At 40.0% G+C, this 23,194-nt stretch overlaps 1 protein-coding gene across 2 annotated transcripts in view; it reads left to right on the top strand.

The window, feature by feature from the left end:
* vps50 (VPS50 EARP/GARPII complex subunit) overlaps window positions 1-23,194 on the top strand; it is a 117,356-nt gene that overhangs the window by 11,253 nt on the left and 82,909 nt on the right. For both annotated transcript variants that reach the window (XM_084920134.1, XM_084920133.1), the window contains exons 3-9: window positions 1,335-1,457; window positions 2,787-2,858; window positions 12,290-12,343; window positions 17,940-18,010; window positions 20,777-20,894; window positions 21,859-21,894; window positions 22,296-22,378. In XM_084920134.1, the coding sequence (XP_084776260.1) occupies window positions 1,335-1,457; window positions 2,787-2,858; window positions 12,290-12,343; window positions 17,940-18,010; window positions 20,777-20,894; window positions 21,859-21,894; window positions 22,296-22,378 (557 nt within the window). The remainder of the gene's footprint in view (window positions 1-1,334; window positions 1,458-2,786; window positions 2,859-12,289; window positions 12,344-17,939; window positions 18,011-20,776; window positions 20,895-21,858; window positions 21,895-22,295; window positions 22,379-23,194) is intronic.

The following is a 23,194-nucleotide window of genomic DNA, read 5'->3' as shown; positions in this document are numbered from 1 at the left end:
GAGAGAAGCGTGGCATTTATACTGGTCGAATAGTCATTTAAAGTCTAAATGAAATATTTTAATACTGGAGTTCTGTTTTTCATGAGCTATAAGCTATAATCAGAACTTTAGGTGCTGTAAATGTAGAATTGATGAAAATGACTTTTTTTAAATTAAAATTATGGAAGAAATTAATTTAAATATTTTAGATACACTAGTACTTGTCAGATTTATTTCTGATAGCTGATAGCTTTTGAATCATTTGACTTACGTGCCCACTTCTGTTCTGTGGAGTGAAATATGAAGCCAGATCCAGAATAGGCTAATAAAGATTAAAAAAAATAATGTTTTTCCTGTTTAGTTTGATTAAATGCTGCTTGGACCTTTTCGATCAAAGTCCTTTGAAAGGCTTGCAGTCGGTTCAGATGTTTCCTATGATTACTGCAGTTTTTATCCTAAACACATGCTTTTTTGTGTTAAATAAGCTCAGCGTTTATTATTATTTTCTGCTTATTTTTTGCTTAAAATATAAAAAAGTGTCATCCTCCAAAAAATGGGTATTACACTTATTATTCTTATTATAGACTTCAGTGGAACCTGAATTCGGTTTAATTTAAATGTTTGTGATTTGATATTCTGATGTAACTGCTGGATAGATTGCCTTAAAATTTCATACGGATATTAATGAATACTCAAATGAAACGGTAAACTTTTTTTTAAAATTTGTGGTAACTTTTCATCCCAGCACTTTGGTACTGACATCTGCCTGCATCTCAGCTCATTAAGGCACTCAGGAGTGGGCTTTAAAACCCTTCATCTAAAAGACTCAACGCAGCAATAAGCCTCAGCGGATGCGCCGCATGTTAATCAATAAGGCTCTGATGTTTCTCAGAAGGGAATCTCTGCTCTCTTCTTTTAGTCATTTGTGTCTTTTTGTCTTTCCTCTCATCGCTGCCTCCCTCCCATGACAGCCAACCAATGAAACAAGCTGCAATCTTTTCCTAAAGTCTATGATTAACATTTTTCTCTTTTCATCCCCCCCGCCCCTTGTCAACGCCCTTCCTTTACCTCTCCTTGTCCCTTGTTCTCTGCCTCATTTAAGTTTAAGGACAAATCCTTCACCCTTTAGCTTTGTCCTTAAACTCCTCTGGAACTCTTGCTTCTCTAATCCTATCTCTCCCTCTTTTACTGATCTTTCCCCCGGCAGCCTGTGACTATATCTTGTTTATTGTTTTGTGGGTTTTAATGTAATAGTGTGTACCTTTTCTTTCTAGTACTTTATACCAAGGACATCTTCTAACTCTGTCTCTCTTTGTTTGTCGCTTTCTCTCCCCGCCTGTCTCGCCGTCTTGCAGGAGGAGCTGCGGGAGCTGAGGGAGCAGCCCATTGACCCCCAGGCGGAGCAGGAAATCATCGACAGCATCGAGGAGGTCTACTTCTCAAATGACTCCTTCGACATGGTGCAGCATGAACTGGAGGTCAGATACTCTGTATGATTTCCGGATGATCTGATATCCTTGTGTTGGTGTTGTTCCCAGACCATCATGAAAATGTTGTTCCAGGTTCAACATTGCAAGTGACCAATCACATTGTTGTGACGTTATTCTTTTGCGCGCCAAGCCATTCGTGCATTTATGAAATTCCAATGTTGCAAGGACAATATCAATTCTGCTTACTGTTTATTAAAGGGTTACGGTTAGGGTTAGGGTTAGGGTCAGGGTCCGTTGATCGGTGGACAGAGGCGGTTTCTCGCAGCTTAAGTACAGTTTTTTGTTTTACGCCGGTTTTTCCCGAAGTCGCAAAAGTATGACGTCACAACATTCTGATTGGTCACTTGCAATGTTGATCCTGGAACAACATTTAGTATGATGATCTGGGAACAACACCAACACGAGGAAATCAGATCGTGCATGATTTCCAGCTCTTGTGCTATTGACTGAATGAGCTCCACTCACCGGTTAAGCGATAACAAGCGAGACTCGCTTGCAAGTTCCCACGCCCCCTTTCATGAAATCATTTCATTAAATCCACTACGTTTCAGGAAGTTTGATAACAGAAGTATTGCATTTTTAATGTGAAGAAGTATTGTTTATTGTGCTCTGAACCCCGTCTGGCTGGCAAAAATAAAGCTTTTTCACCTGAGCTGCTGTTTCTTACATTTCTGCTGAGCCGCATGCATACAATTGACGTCTGGATTGATGGATTGCATCTGCTCAACAGAAGAAGGGTGTGAAATCTCATTAGATTTATCTTGGTATTTCTACACCATCTGAAATGAGACTCTCAGTCAAGGGGAAAGTAATTACCTATCATCCTTTGGGCCATGGATTTGTAATATCTTCTTTCAGTAGCAGAGTTTGTTTGCTGTTTACCTTCACTAATCAGAGTTATGATCTGGGGAAGTATATTTTAGTAGATTATTTTTGTTTGTTTTTCTTTTCTTTGAATGAAGTAAAAGCTACACCTACCTTCAGCTTAGGTTCTTTGAAATACCTCGTGAGATAGCTTTAAAAATTAAGATGCTCGACAGTGAGGATTAGCTCTTGCAAGATGAATGAAATCCCCGCTTTGGCCCTTAGCACCTGAAATTTGATAGTGTCATAGTTCTGCTTTGAATATATTTTTCTGTCTGGCACACTGAGCGAGGACTCGTACTGTGTTAAAAGCCAGACGTGGTGGGAAGCAGCATGCGCTGGTATCCAAGTAAGCACAAGCAAAAAGACTGGATGCTATCAGCAGTCTAAAGAGGAGGTTTTGGAAGCAAACACTAAGGTTGCATGTTTGAATTTCTGTGTGTGTGATTATAGAAACTCCCGCCGGAGTTGAACCTGCAGGAGTTGGAGGAATACAGAGACAAACTTAAAAGGCAACAGGCAGCAGTAAGTATCTCTTTCTCTCTCTCTGTCTTTCATACAAACTCAAACCCGAAGGCGCACGAACACAGTATGGTGTCAGACCATGTCAGTGTATGTTATGATCATTTCTGCCTCGTGCTTGTGAACATTTCTAATCTACAGATTGTTCTCTGTAACTTTTTCAAAACATCTTTTGTTTTTCATTTTATTGTTTTATTTGACATGGAAACCCCTAACTGTTTTTGTAGTTCTGCTGAAGGTGTAGCACGTGATTTTTAAAAAAGAAAAAAAGTCCTTCCCGGAGCCATTTGTAAGTTAGTTGTCCAACTAATTGTTTTGTGCGTGTGTGTGTGTGTGTGTGTTAGGGCCTGTGTTAGTTGTGTAGTAATCAGAGTGAAAGTTAGAAACAGCAGAAGGTCTCTTGCTTTTATCTCTCACACTGTGCGGCTCTGCTCTCTGTCATTCTCTGGAGCCCTAGCTGCTCGCTCATCCAGTGACTATAGCAGGTAGAAAGAGGGCACTGTTTCTGTGCCAGGAGAAGCAGTAGGGTACTGTAGATTGTCTTTATTTTCCAGGCCTTTTTGAAAAAAAACAAAGCAAAAATGGCTAAAGATAAAAAGTAGCTAGGTAACGGCAGTGAAGTGAACTCAAGCACGACGATCACTGCTGTTGAGTTGAGGAATGTCAGACAAACAAATTGCCATGGTGTGTGAGTCTACGTAAAAAAATCGAATTGAATTTATATACAAATATAAAAACTTGAAACTAAATAGTTAACCAATACCCGAATGCCCAAATGGTCAAAAATAGATAGTGACTGATTGTAATGAATTTGGGAATCTCCCTTTCAGTCTGTTTTTTAGTTGGGTTTTACCGTCTTTTGTCTTCAGTGCTGCCTTAATTATAAAGGCACAGATTAAATATGGTGCTGGAGACAGTCCTCAGAGATGTCGGTGCATATTAACTAGGGGTGGGGGAAAAAATCGATACTGTGTAGTATCGTGATATTTTGTTTGCTAATAATGTATCGATACAGGGACAGCAGAAATCGATATTTTGTTACAAAAAAGGTTTTTGTGCTCTGACTTCAGAGCATGTTGATCCTTTTTCTGTGCAAGAATCCTGACATTCCTTCACTGTCCAAATGTGTTTAACTTTTTTTTGGCAGCAATAAACATGACAGTTTACTTATTTTAATTTAAGACATGTTTTATTTTAATTACGTTTAAAACTTTTGTATTTAATGTAAAATTATATTTTGTTTTAATTTACTTTCAAATTCTTCAGTTGCTGAATGGGCTGCATAGTTTTCATAAATTGCATAGTTCAGAATAGCTATAATTGTACCAGATGGTTGCATTCAGTTAAGTTGGACTAGACTGTAATACAAACCGTTCAGTTTGTCAACAATAAAACTGACTGAAATGAGAGAAAGACTGAGTGTGAGACTTTGATATTAGATAAAATGAATATTGATAAAGTTTACCTTTATGTACAGAATCTGAATATCGCAAAATATTTTAAAAAATTGCAATAATATCGTATCGTGGGATGTATGGTGATTCCCACCTCTAATATTAACCTGATAGCATCAGACAGTTGCTGCAGATTTGTTGGCTGCACATCCATGATGTGTTCCACCACATCCCAAAAATGCTCTGTTGGATTGCGAGCTAGTGACTGTGGAGATCATTTGAGTACTGTGAACTCACCGTTATGTTCTAGAAACCAGTTTGAAGTGATGTGAGTTTTGTGACATGGTGTGTTATCCTGCTGCAAGCAGCCATCAGAAGATGGGCGCACTGCGGTTGTAAAAGGATGCACATGGCCAGCAACGATACTCAGGCAGGCTGTGGCATTTAAACAACGCTTAGTGCGATTGGTACCGAGGGGCCGAAAGTGTGCCAAGAAATGATCCCTCACACCATTACACCACCAGTAGCCTGAGCTGTTAACACAAGCAGGATGGATCCACGTTTTCATGTTGTTTACACCAAATTCTGACCCTATGATCGAGACTCATCAAACCAAGCAACATTTTTTTCAGTCTGTGTGAATTTTAGCTTCAGTTTCCTGCTCTTATCTGACAGGAGTGGTACCCGGTGTCGTCCTTTGCTGCTGTAGCCCATCATCTTTAAGCTTTGATGTTGTTGTTACCATGTGCTGACTTAAGTGTTGGAGAAAGTAGTTCAAGATGCATTTTCTGCTAGTTTCTTTCTTTAAAAGTGTCAGTATGACGCCTACACTACATAAAAAGCATGACAATAAAAGTTTGTTGGATGTCAACAACCTCAGTTGACCCTGTCTCAAGGTCCAATTTATTAAGTTTTTACTGGAAAATAGAAGCAATAAAATTCGTTAAAGCCGACCTTGCTGGCTCACACTGTCGAAACACATTTTAAAATAATGATGCACTTGAAAAGAGAGTTTTCATTTATATAAAAGTGTTGAGTTTCTTCATTTGCCCCATTAAGTCATGGCAGGTTTTCCCGCACTGCTGTAATTTGCAGTTTGAGACCCATAGTCAGTGACGCTGAGAGTTTGTGGAGCTCTGGAGGAACGTAAACAGCCCAGAACACTTTTTACTTTTGTTTTTTGATGAGATGTTTTAAACTGCAAAGAAAGAATGAAACAAAAACACAAAAAAAACAACAAATGCTCGATGCTGACGACGCTCAGTAGAAACTGAGTGAAGGTCAATAATTTTGTGCCATGACGTCAGTGCCTGCGTTTTCATCCACAGCAGACTCATTTCCATAGCGGCTGCTCTTTTGAGGTTATTCAGGTACTCGCAGTTTCAGACGGGAGAGATGGCCTGTCAACAAATTCTATTTATAGCATCATGTGGCAGAGCAAGAAGCACTTTTTCCCTCTGCTTCTTCAATCCCCACAGTCCAGTGCAGATATTGCCCTCGTACCTTCCACCCTGACCGGCTTCTACTTTTGCCCACTGCTTTGTCTCCATTGCTCCTTCACCTCTACTGTTATCCTTGTTTTTTGACATCGATTTCCTCTATGACTCTTATCCCTCTTTTTCATGCATGCTGCGCTTCCCTCTTCTGACAGTAGCCCACAGAGCTGCCTGTTTAGTTAAGAGGATGCTTTAGACTTTCTGCCCCGTGGCATGGTGAGACCTGTACGTTTCTACAGTCTGAGTACACAAAAGAACCCTCACACATCCTCTCTCAGTCTCTCACGCTTTCTGTCTCTCGCACTTTCGCTCTCTCTCCCTGCCTCCCTGGCTCGCTGGCTGTCAGCCTGCAAGCACGTCGTGGGAATGGCCACAGTAATTGGTCCAGTGTACTGTCAGGCAGAAAATCCCCAGCTAAGTTTCTCAACAAGCTCATCAAATGCAAATGTAAAGTCCTGTGCCTACGAAAAGCCTTGACCTGTTTATCTGACTCAGTGGCCTGAGTATATTCAACATATCATTTAATCTTGTTTATTTTTAACTAGTTTAAAATCTCAGTTATGACGTTATTTAAGAGACAAGATAAAAGTATAAGAAAAACAGTTTACAATTATCAGGATTTGCAAAATGCAATGAATCTATGTGAAAATGAATCGCTCAAAAGCTACTTAGAGTCAGTTTTTCTATTAAGGATATAAGACTGAGACGGTGGGTTATAGAGGTTCTTCTAACTATAAATAAAGATGTACAACATCTACTTTTAACAGAGTCTTAAAGAAAGGTTTTGTGCAGAAAAGTCTTAATTTCTCAGACAGACAAGCACCTCATCCTAAATGTGAGGCATGGGGGAGGAAGCATCGTGGTTTGGAGCTGCTTTGGCTCCTCAGAGGAAATCAAAAATGATTTCATATATTTTCAGAGGAGAATGTCAGGGCAGCAGACCTGAACCTTTAGAGAGGTTACGCTACATGACAAAACAGAAATATAACAATGATGACAATGAAGTCATATTAATGAATGATGATTTTAACCCAACTGATATCCCCAACATACCAGGGATCTGTAAACTGTTCTGTAGAGAGGATTGACCCAGACATCCCCTTCATCGTTGTGTCTCATTAACTTCTGATGGAGGTTGTTGCTCCTAATAGAGGTTCTACAAGTTATTAAATTCAAAAGTTCTGTTTCTAACAAATACCCTAATAATCATTTTGATAGGAAAAAAAGTAAAAGTCATTGTGGATTTAATACCTTTGCAGATATATGTATCCTTTACTATTCCTTTTAAGAATTAAGACAAATTCCTACACGAAAAATAGATAGATGGAAATCTCTTCCTACCTTACTTGAATAATGATTATCTGTACTTTTTGGCTTTTTCTTTTTAATGTAATGTTAAAGCCATAAAAAGTGCACCTGTCAGTCCCAGTCTTGCTAAAGTTGTAGGAGGTTATTTGGCATTTTAAAACATGAAGCCAGTGCAATATTCGTCTATCTTGTTGGGTTTTTCAGTGGTAAATTAAGGTTGTTGGAGTATCGGGGTGTGTGTGTGATTGATTTCATGCTTTGATTTGGTTCAGTGTGGCGAGTTCAAAGACTTGTTTGGCAGTAAAATCGATGTTACCTTATGCAGTGCAAATTAGATGCAAGCTTTGAAACATGCTACCGGAGCACAGCTTAAAGGACTGCGTCGTTTTCCACACTTTAGAAGAATTTCTGAGACAATGTACAGCAGAAGTTGCAAAGTTGTTCTGTGAAGTCATGCATATGCATGAACTTTGTGTTGTGGGTCTCTGCAGCCAATTTTGGTAAGACTATTTCTAAAGGTGGGCAGTGTGTGTGTGTGCACTCTCTGACTCTCCTAGTCACACGTGCACACGTCCATGCTCATGCAATCATCAGCATGTGAAATAGGGCATTGCACTTTGAAGGGGCGATAATAGTGCTTTTGAGATGTTCAGCATAAAGCTGTCCTGCGATGGCCTTTCCAGCTGGCTGATACCGTGGATAGGCTCCACACCTTATTTATAACACTTGGCTGTAAGCTTAAGTGCGAGCTTGAGTTAGTGCGGAACAGGGGGTCGAGTACAAGAGCTGAAAGTAACAGAACTGTACGGGTAACTGTGTTTGCCATTGACGCAGGAGATGTGTGAAGAACTGCTGCAGCGACTCTATTTATGTGAATCATCTGCTGCAGGGTGAAGCAAACTTTCTGTGGTTTCATGGGTGAGAACAACTGCCCCGTTCCTTTGCCACAGTGTCCAAGCTTAATTGGCATCTGTGACACGCAGCTGGCCCACAGAGGCTCGTCTCACAGCTAATTGCCTTTTCGTGCTGCGAGACTTCAGCCCATACGAAAAATGTCAGGGTTCAGATATGTGATCTGCCGATGCTTTTTCTCATCATTTGAATGTAGCACACAAATGCTAAAAGGCCTTAATTAAAGTGGACGCTCATGCTTGCTCATACATCTAAGGCCTTCATCAAATCCTATCAAAAATTTGAAAAGCAATTCCTCCTCCAAATCAAGGCCTTGAAAGTTTGCAGTAACTTGTCAGTGTGTAATAAAGTACAAATATGCATGACCAGTGCTTAAAGAAACAGCTTAAATGTGGTACCATATAATTTTATATTGCTCTTCCCATCTATCTGAAAGTGGCTTGCTTTTTAGGAATGTAGGCAGAGTTGATATTAGCAATGCGAACGAACATTCTTCATTTTTAATGAAACATGAAAGCTTGAAATGAATTCCCCTCCTGCAGCACTTATGAATTCTGTTCCTCAGCTCAGTTTTTAAAATTTTGCCAGTCCCTGCCTTACTGCCTTATTGCTCTCCATGTGTGCATCAGGCTTTAGAGGTGTCCTGCTGTGGGAAAAAGGATGTTTCAGGTAGAGCATTAAAAGGACCGCAGATGGTTTTAAAGCAGGGATGTAGTGCTGTTTTTTTGGTTTTTTTTAAAGAAGAAAAAGACATTTGCCTCCATTTAGTACCCTGACTGACAGAATACATTATAAAAGGCACTGAATGTGTTTGGAACAAAATCCATCTATAAGCAAGTGTCACTACATGACAGCCATTCATCATTTTGGAGTAAGAAGCCCAAGTCCCTATTGAAATAAGTCAAATTGGGAAAAGAGACACAAATTTAAGTTCAGTTGTCATCAGGACCAAAAATAAAAACAAAACACTGTTTATCTGCTCAGTGGCCTGATTATATTCAGCATTCAGATTCTATCTATTGTTCTGATTTTATCTGTTTTGATCTGTTTTGATTTTATATACTGTTTTGTTTGTTTGTTTGTTAATTAGTTAGTTTGTTTGTCTGCTTGTTTTAATCAATTTTAAATCATGCTTTTTATTTGTTTTTGTTTCTAATGTCTCTGTAAAGCACTTTGAATCACCTTGTTGTTGAATTGTGCTATACAAATAAACTTGCCTTGCCTTGCCTATAAGAGCTTAACATACTTAGTGTCTTTAACCCACGTTTAAAAGCTTGTTTCCCCTGCAGGTTATGCTCCTGCTGCTCAGAGATGGATCACGTTAAGGCTTCATTATTGGTTGAGTCCATCTAGCCAATGCAATCAACATGTCCAGCTCATTCTACAAAGCACTGAGCAAATGCTATGTATGCAGTTACACAGACTGTATATAAAAGATGGATGTACCCTAGTGGTTTCTAGACTGAGCCTTTTTGGTGGTTTAATGACAGCATTTGAGATCTTACCGTGTTAGTTTTTTTAAGCAAAAAGTGTCGATATTTAGACCGGACGGCGAGGTGCTTGGTTATCTGCTAGTATTTGCCAGTTTGTTTGGGCCTCGGTCAGTTATTGGCACTTCCACCTTGCCTTCACTTTTCATACACTAGAGCAGGGGTGTCAAACATAAGCCCTGGGGCCCATAATCGGCCTTCAATCTTCAATCTGGACCATTGGATGGCTTTGAAAAACGTGAAGGGAGAGACCAGTTTTAGACTCTGAACAGTATTTTCACAACTTTTCCTGCCGATAATGAATTTCCCCATGGTCATGCACAATACACCAAAGTAATTAAATGATAAATTTCAGTAATTTTACACATTTAATACTTTCAGTTTAAGCCTCAAGAGTCATGCTGACAAGTTTCTTTCATTTACCAAAGCAGCGTTTCTTTGTTATGTAGAAACACTGAGCTCCAAATGTTGAAATTACTCTTCTTTGTCTTATATGAAGTCATTTCATTGATTAAATGTCTAGTTACACATCTTTACACTGACAGAGTTTCACCAGAGATCAAAGTCGGCTGTTTGTGGCCGGCGATGGAAAATAAATTTGACATCCCTGCCCTAGAGGTTGCTGCTTTTTAGGAATACAGGCTAAGAGAAACATTTTTGCAACCATACAGCAGAAACAATTGTAAATCTGTCATGCGTCAGTGCCGTAACATGATTGGCTCCTAGTGTGGCTTTGATTAGCTCTTTAGCATCTTTTTCTCCTGTGAATTTTTTTTCTCTGTTGTTTGGTATTTTTTGGGGGCGCATTGCTTGTGTGAGAGAGCAGGCTGCTTTCCACCCCCACCCCACCCATCCAAGGTTAAATATGATTTTATAAGACTGAGAAACCCTCGCAGTTTATTTTACTTTAGTTAGCCTTAATCAGGAAACTGACTCATATGCCTCAAGTATACAGCATTTGGTATAATTATCACATGTTTGTATTTATCTGCCATATATACTGTATTTTTAGTATACAGCTTTCTTTACAATGATTTGGTGTCTCTGTTAGCTTTTGCTAACAGAGTATGTATCTGTGTGAGTTTCTGTGTAAAGTCTCTGAACCTCATATGTTTATACCAGTTGTTGTTATTATTATTCTACCACTATAAATGCCGACCATGTTTATATGAGTTGATTATCATTCATTTTCGACCTCTAGATTTGGATAGTATTTACTCCAAGCACCGTTACTGCTTTGCAGCCCAGTTACTGCACAATTAACCTCCATTAGAGCAAGCTGAGATTTAATGACTCTGGCCTTGTGGCTTAGGTAGGAGGGTTTGGGTACTCATAGCTGTTTTTCATTCAACAAAAAAATAGAAAGAAGTTTAGAATTGAATCAGTGAAATGCCAATAGGTGGCGTTATAGCATTATTTTGGGATAGGTTCGTGAGTGGTTAAGGGGGTTATTCTGGGCTCACATTAATACGTTACCTCACTGTTTTCTGTGTCTCCACCATTTTCTTGCCACATTTGTTGCGCCTCTTCTGAGTACTGAATAATTTTTCCTTGGTGAACAATTTATGCATACATTTAAATCTTAATAGAGGCACACACGCACACACACGCACACACATGCTTTAACCCTGCTGAAGGAGCCGCTTCAGCTGAGCTGCGTTTCCCATCTGTTCAGGTCTCCGGTTTGCTACCACGCATACTTAACACACTTTGAAATGTCATCCCCACCCATAGCCTCGTCTGCCGCGTATCAGCACATACAAAAACCTCCTCGCTACCTCGACTACTCGTGTTTATTCTCTTCTCCTGTAAAACTCCACTTGGTGCGTGCTGGCTTATGTAGTTGCACGGTAAATGGAAGAGAGGTTGCTTACTGTGAGTGGGAGAAAGATTGGTTGGTTGCTGCATAAGCGATTGTCCTTTGCTGTTATAATGAGCAGCAGTATTAAGAGCTCGTGTATCTGTAGTCAGGTTTGAAAAAAAATCCAAAGTTAAGTTGCTTAGTATTGAAATTACTGCTTTTTTTTGTAAACGTGTTGCTTGATAAACTTCTTGTAGCACGTTGTTGGATGATATCCTGTGACACCTATGACAGCTTGAGCTCAGAGAGAGCACGTGCTACAAACTGGGGGCATGGAGTTCAAAACATGTGGTGCTTAACAGCGATAGTCATGCACATACACTCCTTAATGCTTGAAAATATTTAATTGAAGGCATTTTGACAACTAAACAGGATAAATAAACTTGAGTGGACCCCACCTCGTTCATTCAGTGTGACCTTGTTTGTCTGATCCTTCAGTGTGGATGAAGCTATTCATTTTCCATTGGCCTGCTGTGTTCCTCACTTTTTCCCCTTTCTCCACTAAAAGCTGTGATGGGCATCACACGTAGCAGAGGTGGGTCAGCCTGATCTCATGACCTCCTTTAATGCTGTGCTTTGTACCATATGGGCGCAAGCTTTTTCAGTAATTACAGTTTCACCTTAGCTGTAAATCAAAGGCATACAGAGGGGAACACAAGAAAACACAAAGGGAAATGAGGAAAAGGAGAGTTCTCTCAGAGAAACAAGAGTTACGTTATTGAGAAGGACGCTGAATGAAATGAAACGGAGAATGCGAGACACTCCCTTTAAAAGGATTCAGCTGCGTAGAGCCAGAGATGCAGACATCCCTGATTGTTATTCTCAGCCCAACCTCAATAGCGAGATTGCGTGGCCTAAACAGTTTCTGTGGGGTGACATTTGGGAAGAACATCAAAAAGTCTTCATTCATTCTTCTTTTTTTCATTTTTTAAATTCTACTTTTCACGTTTATCGTCTCTTTCTTTGTCTTCAGGTTTCCAAAAAGGTCGCCGATCTCATTCTGGAGAAACAGCCTGCTTATGTGAAGGTAAGCCTCCAGTGTAGGCTCAAAACCACGCTGAATAACGTGCTCTGTATTCCAGCTGCTGACGTTTAATTCCAAAACACATCAGTCACTGTTTAAAGTGACATCTTTTCTCAGCCTATGAGATGCGATAATTGGACGTAGTTATTTTGACGCTGTGGGGTTGTCAGTAGATGTGTTTCTGTGAATGTGTCATCTAAATACGCCAGTAACGATGATGACTGAATTTTGGTAACCATGGCAATAAGAAATCTGAATCCATTCACGGATAAAGAAAACGGAGGGGGGAGCATTCTAGTTTTAATGCAGAACGTAGTTGGGATGTGAATGAAAACTTAAGTCTATAAAACCCCTTCTTTGATCACCTAGTGATGAAGGTCCTCCTATAAAGACGCAAACCGGGGGCGGCCTGGTTTGCGTCTTCCATGGGGTGGGTTCCATGTGATTGCAATCTTAGGCAGTCGATGTGGGGGTTGACGTAGAACAAGACCTCCAAAGCGCACACGCTGGTCAGTCACAATGTCCTGGAGGGGACGTGTGGCAGTTTGACGATGTACTTCTGCGTTGGTGACGTGGTCGTGGTAGAAGACCCCCGGGATCCGTCTTAGCCATCGCTGCTGGGCCACATTGAGTCTTTTGGCGATTCTGGCTGATGCTTTCCACGTCTCACAAGCGTAGATCGCGGTAGGTATAACGATGGAGTTGAGCAGTTGAATCTTTGTCGCCAGAACGATCTTTCAAAGTGTGCTTACGGATCAGTGGAAACAAGACCAAGGTCATGAGGATGGGCTACGTGACAACACAGGACCCCATTATGGTAGGACTGCAACCACTGGAGAAAGTGAATCAATTCACCTACCTGGGCAGCATCCTGGCAAGTGAAGGAGGCAGAGCTGGCTGTCAACTAATCGAAAGGTCAGCGGTTCGATCCCCAGCTCCTCTACGCCACACATCAAGGTAGCCTTGGGCAAGATACAAAACACCCAATTGATTGTGTATTATAGATAAAAGTAAATATTAATATAAAACTTAAAAGACAGTTGAAGCCATCGTCAATACGTCTATCTCTTAAATAGCCTCGGTTTCTAGCATGTGTCAAAATCAGTGTTTTCACTGAAGTTATCTTGTTTTCAGATGTTTGGTACGGTCAAGGTCAAGTTTATTTATATAGCACATTTAAAACAGAGTTGACAAATGTGCTGTACATTAAAAGTATTTAGCCTAAAGAGAAAAATTGGACTAAAAATCCAGAAAAAATGAACACAGTACTTAAATATGCAGTCCCAGGGAATACCAAGCATTTATCCTGGCCAAACAGCAGATGACTGACAGCTTTACTGTGCTATCTAGTGAAACTGGACTGAGATCACTGGCATTGTGAAGCCATCTGAAGGTCGGCCTATGAATAGTAAATTGATCATTATTTTCGCAACCCTCCCTGTGACTCTGCAAAGTCACGATAACAGCAGAGTTTATTAGCAGACACTGGCAGAGGTTTCAGTGCAGCGTTTCCATTCACCCATCCCAACTCTCATTCAGTCAGCCTACAGCCCTCTGGATTTTTCAGGGAGATTCCATATTCACCACCTGAACGTCATAAAGCGAAGGATGATGGGGTTCTGGTGCATCATTTCCCAGTCAGAAAGATTCGGAGACTAATATAAGCCATCGCGCTGGTCTCTCGATTCACTTATATCTTAGAGTATCTACACTACAATAGGAACAGAGGTTTCCCTCCTGTGTTCTTGAACGTTTTTCTTAATTTCTTTTCCTCTCGTGTGATATTTCATCAAAAATGTTGCACAGAAACACACAACCTAAGGGTACAATGCCACTACTCCCCAGCGCTTGCTGTGTGCAAGACATCAAAGGGCACACAGATTGCACAGACACGTACGCTCATGCCTCAGTGCTTGAAATGAAGGGCTGATAAGCTTGTGATGTGATTCATAGCTATATAGTGACTAACATCTCTCATTGCTATTGGTGTCCTCCAGCGACACATGGCCTCCGCTTGCACTCGAATGTAATATGGCTTCTTCTTCGTGTTGACGGATACTTGGACAGGCAAGCCAATATCACTAATTCATGAGTTTGTAATTCTTTCATAGTGTTTTTTTTTTTTTTTTGTTAATGTGCTCAGATTTTCCTGCAATGTTTTTTTTCTTTATTCTTTGTGCAGATATTCTGTGAGGTCAAGGTGTTTCCAATTAAATTGCTATATTGATAAAACGGGCTGCCGGGTGGTTTGAAATAAGTGCCCGCTCTTATCTCGTCAGCTTTAAACAGTTTTGGATTGAGTGGCCAAACTGCATGACCCTTAGGCTTGTCAGGAAGGAGAGATTACTTTGCTGCAAACCTGGCTGTAATAAATCTGCAGGTAGCCCTGACCAGGTCACTCAGCACCGCTGCAAACAAATGGATTACACTGGTAGTCCGTCATTTTCCTCTGGAACCACTTATTTATCAAAATTACTGTTTTCTCTTCTTTGTTTTTGCCTTTACTTCCAATTCCCTTGAAGATTTGTAATTTACCCAAGTCTGATGGTCTTACTGTGGGCTTCTTGCACTGGCAGGACTAGAATTTAATAAGAAATATATCTGACAGCAGGATTAGTGTCTCTAGAAATCTGCAGGTATGGTCACATACCCTTTAGATAATCATGTGTGAATGTGGAGCTGTGTGAGCCTGCACTTATATTTCCTAACTTTGCTTCCCAGTGACCTTAATACTACAAAGTGAACCGGTCCAGGCCAAAAACAGCAGCATCATTAGGATGTATAAGCAGGATAGGTAACGCTGAGCCAGTGCAAAGTCAGTGTGCGTGCTGGGGGTGGGGGTCACAGAATAACCTCTTACGAATATATGAATAGAGAAGCTTTGGAAAAATATCCCTTGTGACTAACTACCTCCTTCTCCTTAACCTTTGCTACCGACACCCACAGAGCTGTGTTTGTGGATGCCGTTGTAGTCAGACCGTATGGTGTGACTGCATTAGAGTCATCTCACTTTTCCTGTACAGTACATAGAAATCTACTGTATACATGTTTTTTTCCCCTTCCATTCAAACCAGCTGTGCAACCTATTTTTATCTATTAAAACCTGCCCGGCCATTTGTCAGAGCCCACCACTGTGCACAGTTAGTGCATCTCCTCTTGCAAAAGCTAAGCTGATTGAGCCCTCTGTCAGGTTAAGTGTAGCTTACAGATAAGGTAGACAGCTCGGAGCTGTGGTGTAACAACAAATTGGAGCCTCGGGCTACATACTGAGCGCTCATTGTGTGGAGTGTGCGTGCGTGTGTATGTCTGAAAAAGTATGTGTGTTTCTGGTTGAACCTGTATGTGTGAGCATTCAAGCTGTCTTTGTGCTTCCCTGTGTAATCCACAGGTAACAGAATGCATCAGCACCTTTGTACTAGCTCACTGTGGCATTTGTTTAACTACAATAACTGTTGAGTGCGGTATTACCTTATCCTGATAATGATCACCAATATATGGTATAGAGGATGGTAGATACTGGAACACAGATGATTAGGGTCATGGGTTCATCATTGACCTGGTTTTCCAACAAGTGCACATATCCTGTTATTATATAGACAGTGTATTTTAACTTGCCATTATCTTTGGGAGTAAAAAGAGAGATTTTAGCTGTGAGAGTGATGTCTGTAACTGAAACTGCACGATCCGATGAGTCTGGCTTCAATAAATGTTGCTTACGGTTGTTCGCCTGCGCTGCTCCGTTACACCTGAGGTAAACCTGCTGAGTCATCCAAATCCCAGCTCATTCCTACATCTTAGGGCAAGTTCTGAGGACATATTTTAAAGTATAACCGAATTACACGCAAATGCTACACTGGTACCTGCTATTTTTAACCTGCTGCTTATGAATTTATAATTAAGAAATACTCAGATACTTGGTGACTCATACATGTTTGAGAATAAAGATCAGAGAAATCAGCGTTAGTGTTATAATGAGCTTAAAATTCTTTTGCTTTACTGAAAAAAACTCAATTTTAGTTTAATTTTTTATAATGTTGGGTATTGCAGTACCTGGCACTAATGGTATTATCACAACCAAACACTGATCATGTATGGTTTAATTGGATTGGCTGAGAAACACTAGAATGCAATGGAAAAAGACAAAAAGCTCTTATTAAGACTTTCCTGGCACCTACACACCAAATTTGATACAATACATTGTAACAGCTCTGGCTTGAAGCTTCTACATTTTCAGTTATTGTTGATTTTTGTCAACGAGGTGATAATGCTACTTTATGCTGATTGTTGAGGGCTCTGTGGATGGTGGAAGTGCACTGGACTTTAAAAGTCTACTGTTGGCCTCGGCATGGATTTAATTTTCATAGAAATGTTCAAAATACACTTTTTTGGTATTTATATCCTGACACATGAATGGTGTCTTATAGTCATCCAGAAAAACATCCATATCACATGGTGTACGTACCTCAAGAGAAACCTCTGACTATTACATGAGCCCTTGCAAAGTGTTATGAGGACTTGACAAGGTCTTTGTCAACACTCAAGATCATAAGGGCAGATCTGTTTGAATCGGCTTATTGTTCTCGTACCCACAGCTGAAGTGCCTCTTTGGTGTTGTTGGTTTATTTTTAATGACCGTGGAAAATTGAATTTCCCTGGACTATATTCCATTGGTAAAAGGTTGTTTTTTGCCTGACAGTGTTATGAGGATTTTTTCTTTTTGCCAACACTGGACCTTTCTTGTGGAAAAGTAATACAGCATTATAAAAGAGGATCAAACAACAAGCTTCTCCCACCTCAGGCATGACATCTGGCAGATCAAAAAAAAAAGAAAAGAAAAGATAAAAGCACAAAGAAGACAAGGAAAGTCAAAAATACGACGGTAAGCTGTTTGTCCGTTGGCCCTGTATTGGCTAAGGGTGTGCTTGTTCTCAGCCGAGGTCATTCAAGTGGCATAATAACTGCACTCTCGGAGCAAAGTGCTCATTGATCCTTTTCTAAATGTCAACACTGAAGGGAAGGAAGACATTCTCTGATTTTTCTCTGTTTTGAAAGTTATTCTCCTAAACTGTGGTATACTTTGGCTCTGATACATTTCTTACAATAAGAACATCATTTGTGTTATCTGTCTGTTTGCAACAGAATGTAGATGGAATTTGCTGTTATGTCTTTATGTGCTGGATGGGGGAAGTGATTAGCTAAGCAAATGACCTGTTGTATAGAAAGTACCATAAGTGAGCAAGTGTGGTGATGTCTTTATGTTGGTGAGCTTTCAGAACTTTTGTCCAACAATAGACCATCTTGCAATGGGACTACACCAGCCATGATGTCTCTGAGTTCTTAAAGGCTCATGTTAAGGTTCACATCGACATCTTGTTTGGTTGTAATGCTCTCATCTTGAATGCCTACCTGCTGCAGGTGTTGTCTCCATGTTTTTTCATACTGTTGAACAGACAAACAGAGTGAAAAAGGGTGAAAATAAATACCAGCTACAGTGTCACATCTGGTAATAACCCATTTCATTCTAAAGTCTTTTCTTAAAGCACTTAAAGGCATAGTATGTTGCTCTCTCTCTTCTTACCATCTCATTTCTTATTTACAGGAGCTAGAGAGAGTGACGGCGTTACAGACCAGCCTGCAGCTGGCAGCAGTCATTTGCACTAATGCAAGGAGGTAATTGCGTTCTGTTACATATCATCTATTCTGAGAAACCTACTCAAACAGCTCATTCAAAGTGCATCTGCATATTAAGTGCTTTCCTCATAACCATAATGGCTTCCATTCAGATATTCTCAGTCTGTTGATGTGGTCACATTTGAGAAATATTTTTGTCTTGTTGTCTTAAAATAAAGTAGCTGTCTAAAACCTGCCACCACACATGATCTGTTCTTTGTTTGTTCGAGCCGCTATGTGGTTTGTGTGGGTGGTATAAGACAAAGCGTTATGCTGCCAATTCCTGAAGGTTTCGGTGGACATGTAGCATACAGTGCTATGTAACAGTTTCTTTTTATAATAAAGTGTAGATGGACAAGATGTGTTGGGGAATGGCATCAAAGGTCCTACAGGGCAGGATTGAATCATATGGTTACCCTACGCCTGTCACTCTTTTTAAATTTAAATAATAGACTCTTGTTTCATGGTTATTCCTTTTGAAAGCTCAGATACTCAATTATTTCAGTGATTTGTATAAATAGAAAAAGTCATCTTCAGGTACAAAAGTCCAGGGTCACCTCTTATTTTATTATATTTTACTTCCAGTGTGCCAGAACTTCCTGTTTTTCTTGGCTGCTTGACATTGGCTGCTTTTTCACTCATTTTCAGTCCGGTCCTTTTACCTGACCGTTTTTGGAGTCTCCCTTTTTTTGTTTTTGTTTGTTTGTTCATGAAGCTATTTAGCACTGACCTGAATCACTCAAGCATAAAAACGCTTAAGCAATGAACCAGTGCTTTGTCTAGACCAGGGGTCGGCAACCTGCGGCTCCGGAGCCGCATGCGGCTCTTTAGTCCTTATAGTGCGGCTCTGCGTGGTTTGGGAAAATAAATTAGAAGTATTTAGCTGAAGTGTATTTTATTTATGTTAGTTCTTTTTTTACTTGTAGTTCTATAAATATAAAAATCAATTTATATTCTATTATTTTTTTCATTGCTCAAAATAAGAGTCAAACTCGCGGAGGCCGGTATACCCGCCGAAACGCTGTGCATTTATCGAGACTTTCAACCCCAGGTAGGCCAATTATGGATCTTCGGATCAGCTATTCTCCACCGTGAACTATGTTAAAAACAAACACCGCTCACGCCTCACAGATGGCAGCTTACAGTCCTGGTGAAGTGACTTCGTACAGCCCCGATTTGCAGACGCTGTGCGCAGAGGTTCAGGACCAGAAGTCCCATTGTAAACATACCACGGCAGACCCGACGATGTTTGCATGAACACGCTTTTCAGCATCTCTTTATTGACCACTTTTCACACACGCATTGCTGTACGCTGTAGCTTTTCAGCTCACAGCCTGACACATACCAACAACAGCATAGATGGCACAGACGTAAAGGCGGCGAGGCGTGATTGCGGGTGCTGCTCAGGTGCGTCCGCCTCCCCTGCAGTGGCGCTGCAGACCACGCCACACACATTAACCAGGTAAAATACATATTTAGGCAGAATTTTGCAAATATCTATTTTTTTATTTTTTAGCAGCATAGTGCTTTTTTTCCAATTATTTTTTAAAAGTCAGGTCAAGGCTCCAAAAGCCCAAAGGCGATATACCAGTTTTTGTTTGCTACATGGATCATTTTAGTTCAGCTGGGTGTCTTTCCTTTTGTTATATTTCTTTAAGAGTTCAAAATGTGTTAATTACATAAATAAAATGTAATTTTCTCTGTAGCACTTCAAGGATTTCATAAGCAACACACCTTAGTTGTTCACACAAAGCATAAAGGTAAAAAACAATATATACAGTGTTATCTTCATTTTAGATGTCAAAAAGTATTTGTGGCTCCCAGTGTTTTCTTTTGCGTGGAAACCGGGTCCAAATGGCTCTTTCGGTGTTAAAGGTTGCTGACCCCTGGTCTAGACATAACCAACGACTTAATAAAGAACCAATTATATGTTGTATCTTTAGGCAATTTGTTAGTGGCTTATTTCTTGAATTTAGTCTAAAATATTGCCAAAGATGACACATTTTGACAGGTATAAAATAGTATTTTTGCACCAATAATTCCCAAGGAGCTGTTAGCTGAAAACTTGGCATGTGTCAACACTGTGTGCTGTGCCCCCTTAATAAGTTAGAGGGAATGGGACAAGTGAAGGACAAAAGAAGAGGTGTGAGGAATAAACATACTATCTACAGAAAATAAACAGTATATGAAAGTCAGGAAAGGCAAAGGCCTGATAATGGGACCTGAGAGATGCATCTCGCCTTTCAGTTAATCCATCTGCTGTTCACTGAAGCCTCATCAGAAATGGTCTCAGTGGAAGGACAGCTGTCAAGAGGCCATTCTTAAGAAAGGGAAACAAGGAAAAAGGCTGATCTATGTCAAATTACACAAGACCTGGACTCAAAATCAGTGTCAACAGATGTTATGGAGTGATGAATACAAATGAGACATTTTTGGTTCAAATTGTTGCCATTAAGTATGTAGGAGGTCACGAGAGAGGTACTATCTATAGAGGTGGCTCTGTCATAGTTTTGGCTGCATTTCAGCCAGCAGTGATTTGGGACCTTGTCAGATTTGATGGAATTATGAGTTATAAGCTTAGACGTCAAGATCTTTACTCAGCACTGAAAGCATAACAAAATAATGGTGCATTCATCTGTTACTCTTAAAATCTGTTACTACCTGGGCTATAGTTCTGTGTGTATATATCTTCTCTTGTGCTGCTTACCGTCTTGTTTTTGACCTCTGAATACCTGGTAACATTGACCTGAGACTTCTTCTGTGTAGGCAACTGAGTGTGGCAAAGGAGGGATTCACCGAGGCCAGCCTCGGTCTCCTGGCCAATCAGAGAAGGCGACAACTGCTAACAGGCCTGCTCAAGTCTCTGAGGACCATCAAGACCCTGGTAAAGTTAATTCACATGGTTTACTATGCAGCTTTTATTTTTTGGGGGGAGACCAGTGGTAAGGAATAAGGACCAGGGAGCAACCACAAGTTTCTGTGTTTCAGCAGCTGCTAACAAGCACTACATGTTAACAGTGATGTATTGACCAGTGAGCATGGAATAGACTATCAATGAATTTAAGTGACTTCACTGTTGTAGTTGAAAATATCTGTGGTTGGGTAATGAGTTGAACTCATGTCACCTTTGAAGTGAGCAACGAGGTGCCTTAACAAACATGAAGTTTCAGGTGTATATGTGGAGAGGGTGCTTTGCGCTCGCATATTTAGGTGCTCAAAATTGCACCCTACATACAAAAAGTTGAGCTCGACTTCTAATCATTCTTCAACAATTCAACAATTCTCAGTATCACACATCAGTGATCTTTAATTGGTTCTTGAGGTCATCCTGCAAGGATTCATTCTGTTGTTTTGGTTAATTCAACTTTCAACATTGTAAATTCTGACTTTTGTCTTGGTGCTGTCCTTTGAATTACTCTAGTAATGAATACAGTTTCCAGTGCACTATTTTCTTTCTACTATTTTTATTTACTAATGTGTATTGGTTGACCTGCAAAATCATTTAAGTATGATGTAGTCCTCTGATTCTGACTGACCTACATCGCTCTGAAAAAACTTCATAAACACAGTGTGATGTTACTGTTAACAAATAAATGCAGTCTTCAGTAATCACTGCAACAGTTTCTCTACACATGATTTAAAATTAAGCTGGGAGTTAATCAGACATGCGCTCTTTTAATCACTTTAATCATTTGCTCACACTGTAATCAGAAAAATATGCTGCCAACATGATCACAGCAGGAAAGCGCAGAGCTAGTTTGAATAGATTATGAGTTCGTATTGTGTCCTCTTAGGTATTTGATGCTGTATTCATGTGTTTTTCTGCTTGTCATTGCTCCCCCTCACAGCAAAGAACAGATGTAAGACTCAGCGAGATGCTCGAGGTATAGTAATCCCTACACGCACGCACACGCTGTGTGTTATTAATTGACAGTAAAAGGTCAAACATCAGTGGGGATTCAACATTGAGAGCAAAACCCACACAAACATGAGAGACAAATACAAATCTATATGTGCTGTTAAGGTCAGCAGTACAGTATATGGAATAGATTTCACTGCCACTGTGTGTAATCCTTGGTTATTTGCAGAGTACCTGCTGTTATAAGCATTTTAAGAAAATTGTAGTATTAGACTGGATCAGAATCGTAAATCTATAGTAAACCATCATCCACAGCTTTCACCTGGTGTGATTATGGACTAGTTTTTCCATTAAGCCACACTGAAAATCCTATATTTTTGTGGCATGTAACATGCATTAAACATTATAACTCATCTGGTTCTTTAGGAAGAAGATTATCCAGGTGCAATCCAGCTGTGTCTGGAATGTCAGAAGGCCGCCAGCACCTTTAAACACTACAGCTGCATCAGGTAGAGTACGAGCAGATTGATAGAGTGATATGTTACTGTATCCAGCGGGAGTAGGCATCGACTTCATTTTTCTGTCTGGAAAATATTTTGTTATGAATATGATTTTCATGAGTTATGCTGTTGTTTTACATCTTCCATTGTCAATTCTTATTTGGAGTAGAAGAAATTTAGAAATTGACCTGATTTAAAATATTGATTAGTTTCTCTTGAAATGTATCTTTTTTTTTCATGGCTGGAATCGAATTGCTCTGGTGTAAGACGTAGTATTAACAGGGCTTGTTATGTCCCCTTGTTTGCATTAGGTGTGATATCAGAGTAGTTTCTAAAAGTTTTAACCCTCTAAAGACATTAGTGCGCTGATATTTCAGTCTGAACCAGAACATCTTTACTTCAGCCGCAGTTTTCTTTTTAAACATTTGGTTTGGTGTTTTTGGCGAGCTTTAATTCTGAAGTCTTCAGATTGGAAAACACATAATATCACCAGTTACAGGCAGGAAGCGTGAAGGTTGTGCCACAGAGATAGTTAGACTGGAAAAACTTATCAGAGGTGGTGACAAATGTAAAGCAATGAGTAGCTTCTTTATTTTTACTCTCTCTTTTTTTTAAAATGTAAGAGTGAGATTTGAAAAGCTTTAGGGATGATTGATGCAGAGAAAACGGGAAATATAGTGAATACTTGACGGTTTGTCATTTAAGCACCTTTATTCAGTTTGTGTCAGTAGCTGGGTGTTCAGACCTTTTTATGCATTGACAGATTGATCCGGGATGCCAGAGAGATTAATAATGATCATCTCCACCCATTTCACCTGCCCACGG

Source organism: Perissodus microlepis, chromosome 22, assembly GCF_051167445.1.
Source record: "Perissodus microlepis isolate ML-2025 ecotype Zambia chromosome 22, ASM5116744v1, whole genome shotgun sequence".
Lineage (NCBI taxonomy): Eukaryota > Metazoa > Chordata > Actinopteri > Cichliformes > Cichlidae > Perissodus > Perissodus microlepis.
Note: the sequence above shows the minus strand (reverse complement) of the source record. Positions and strands in the feature narration are given on the sequence as shown.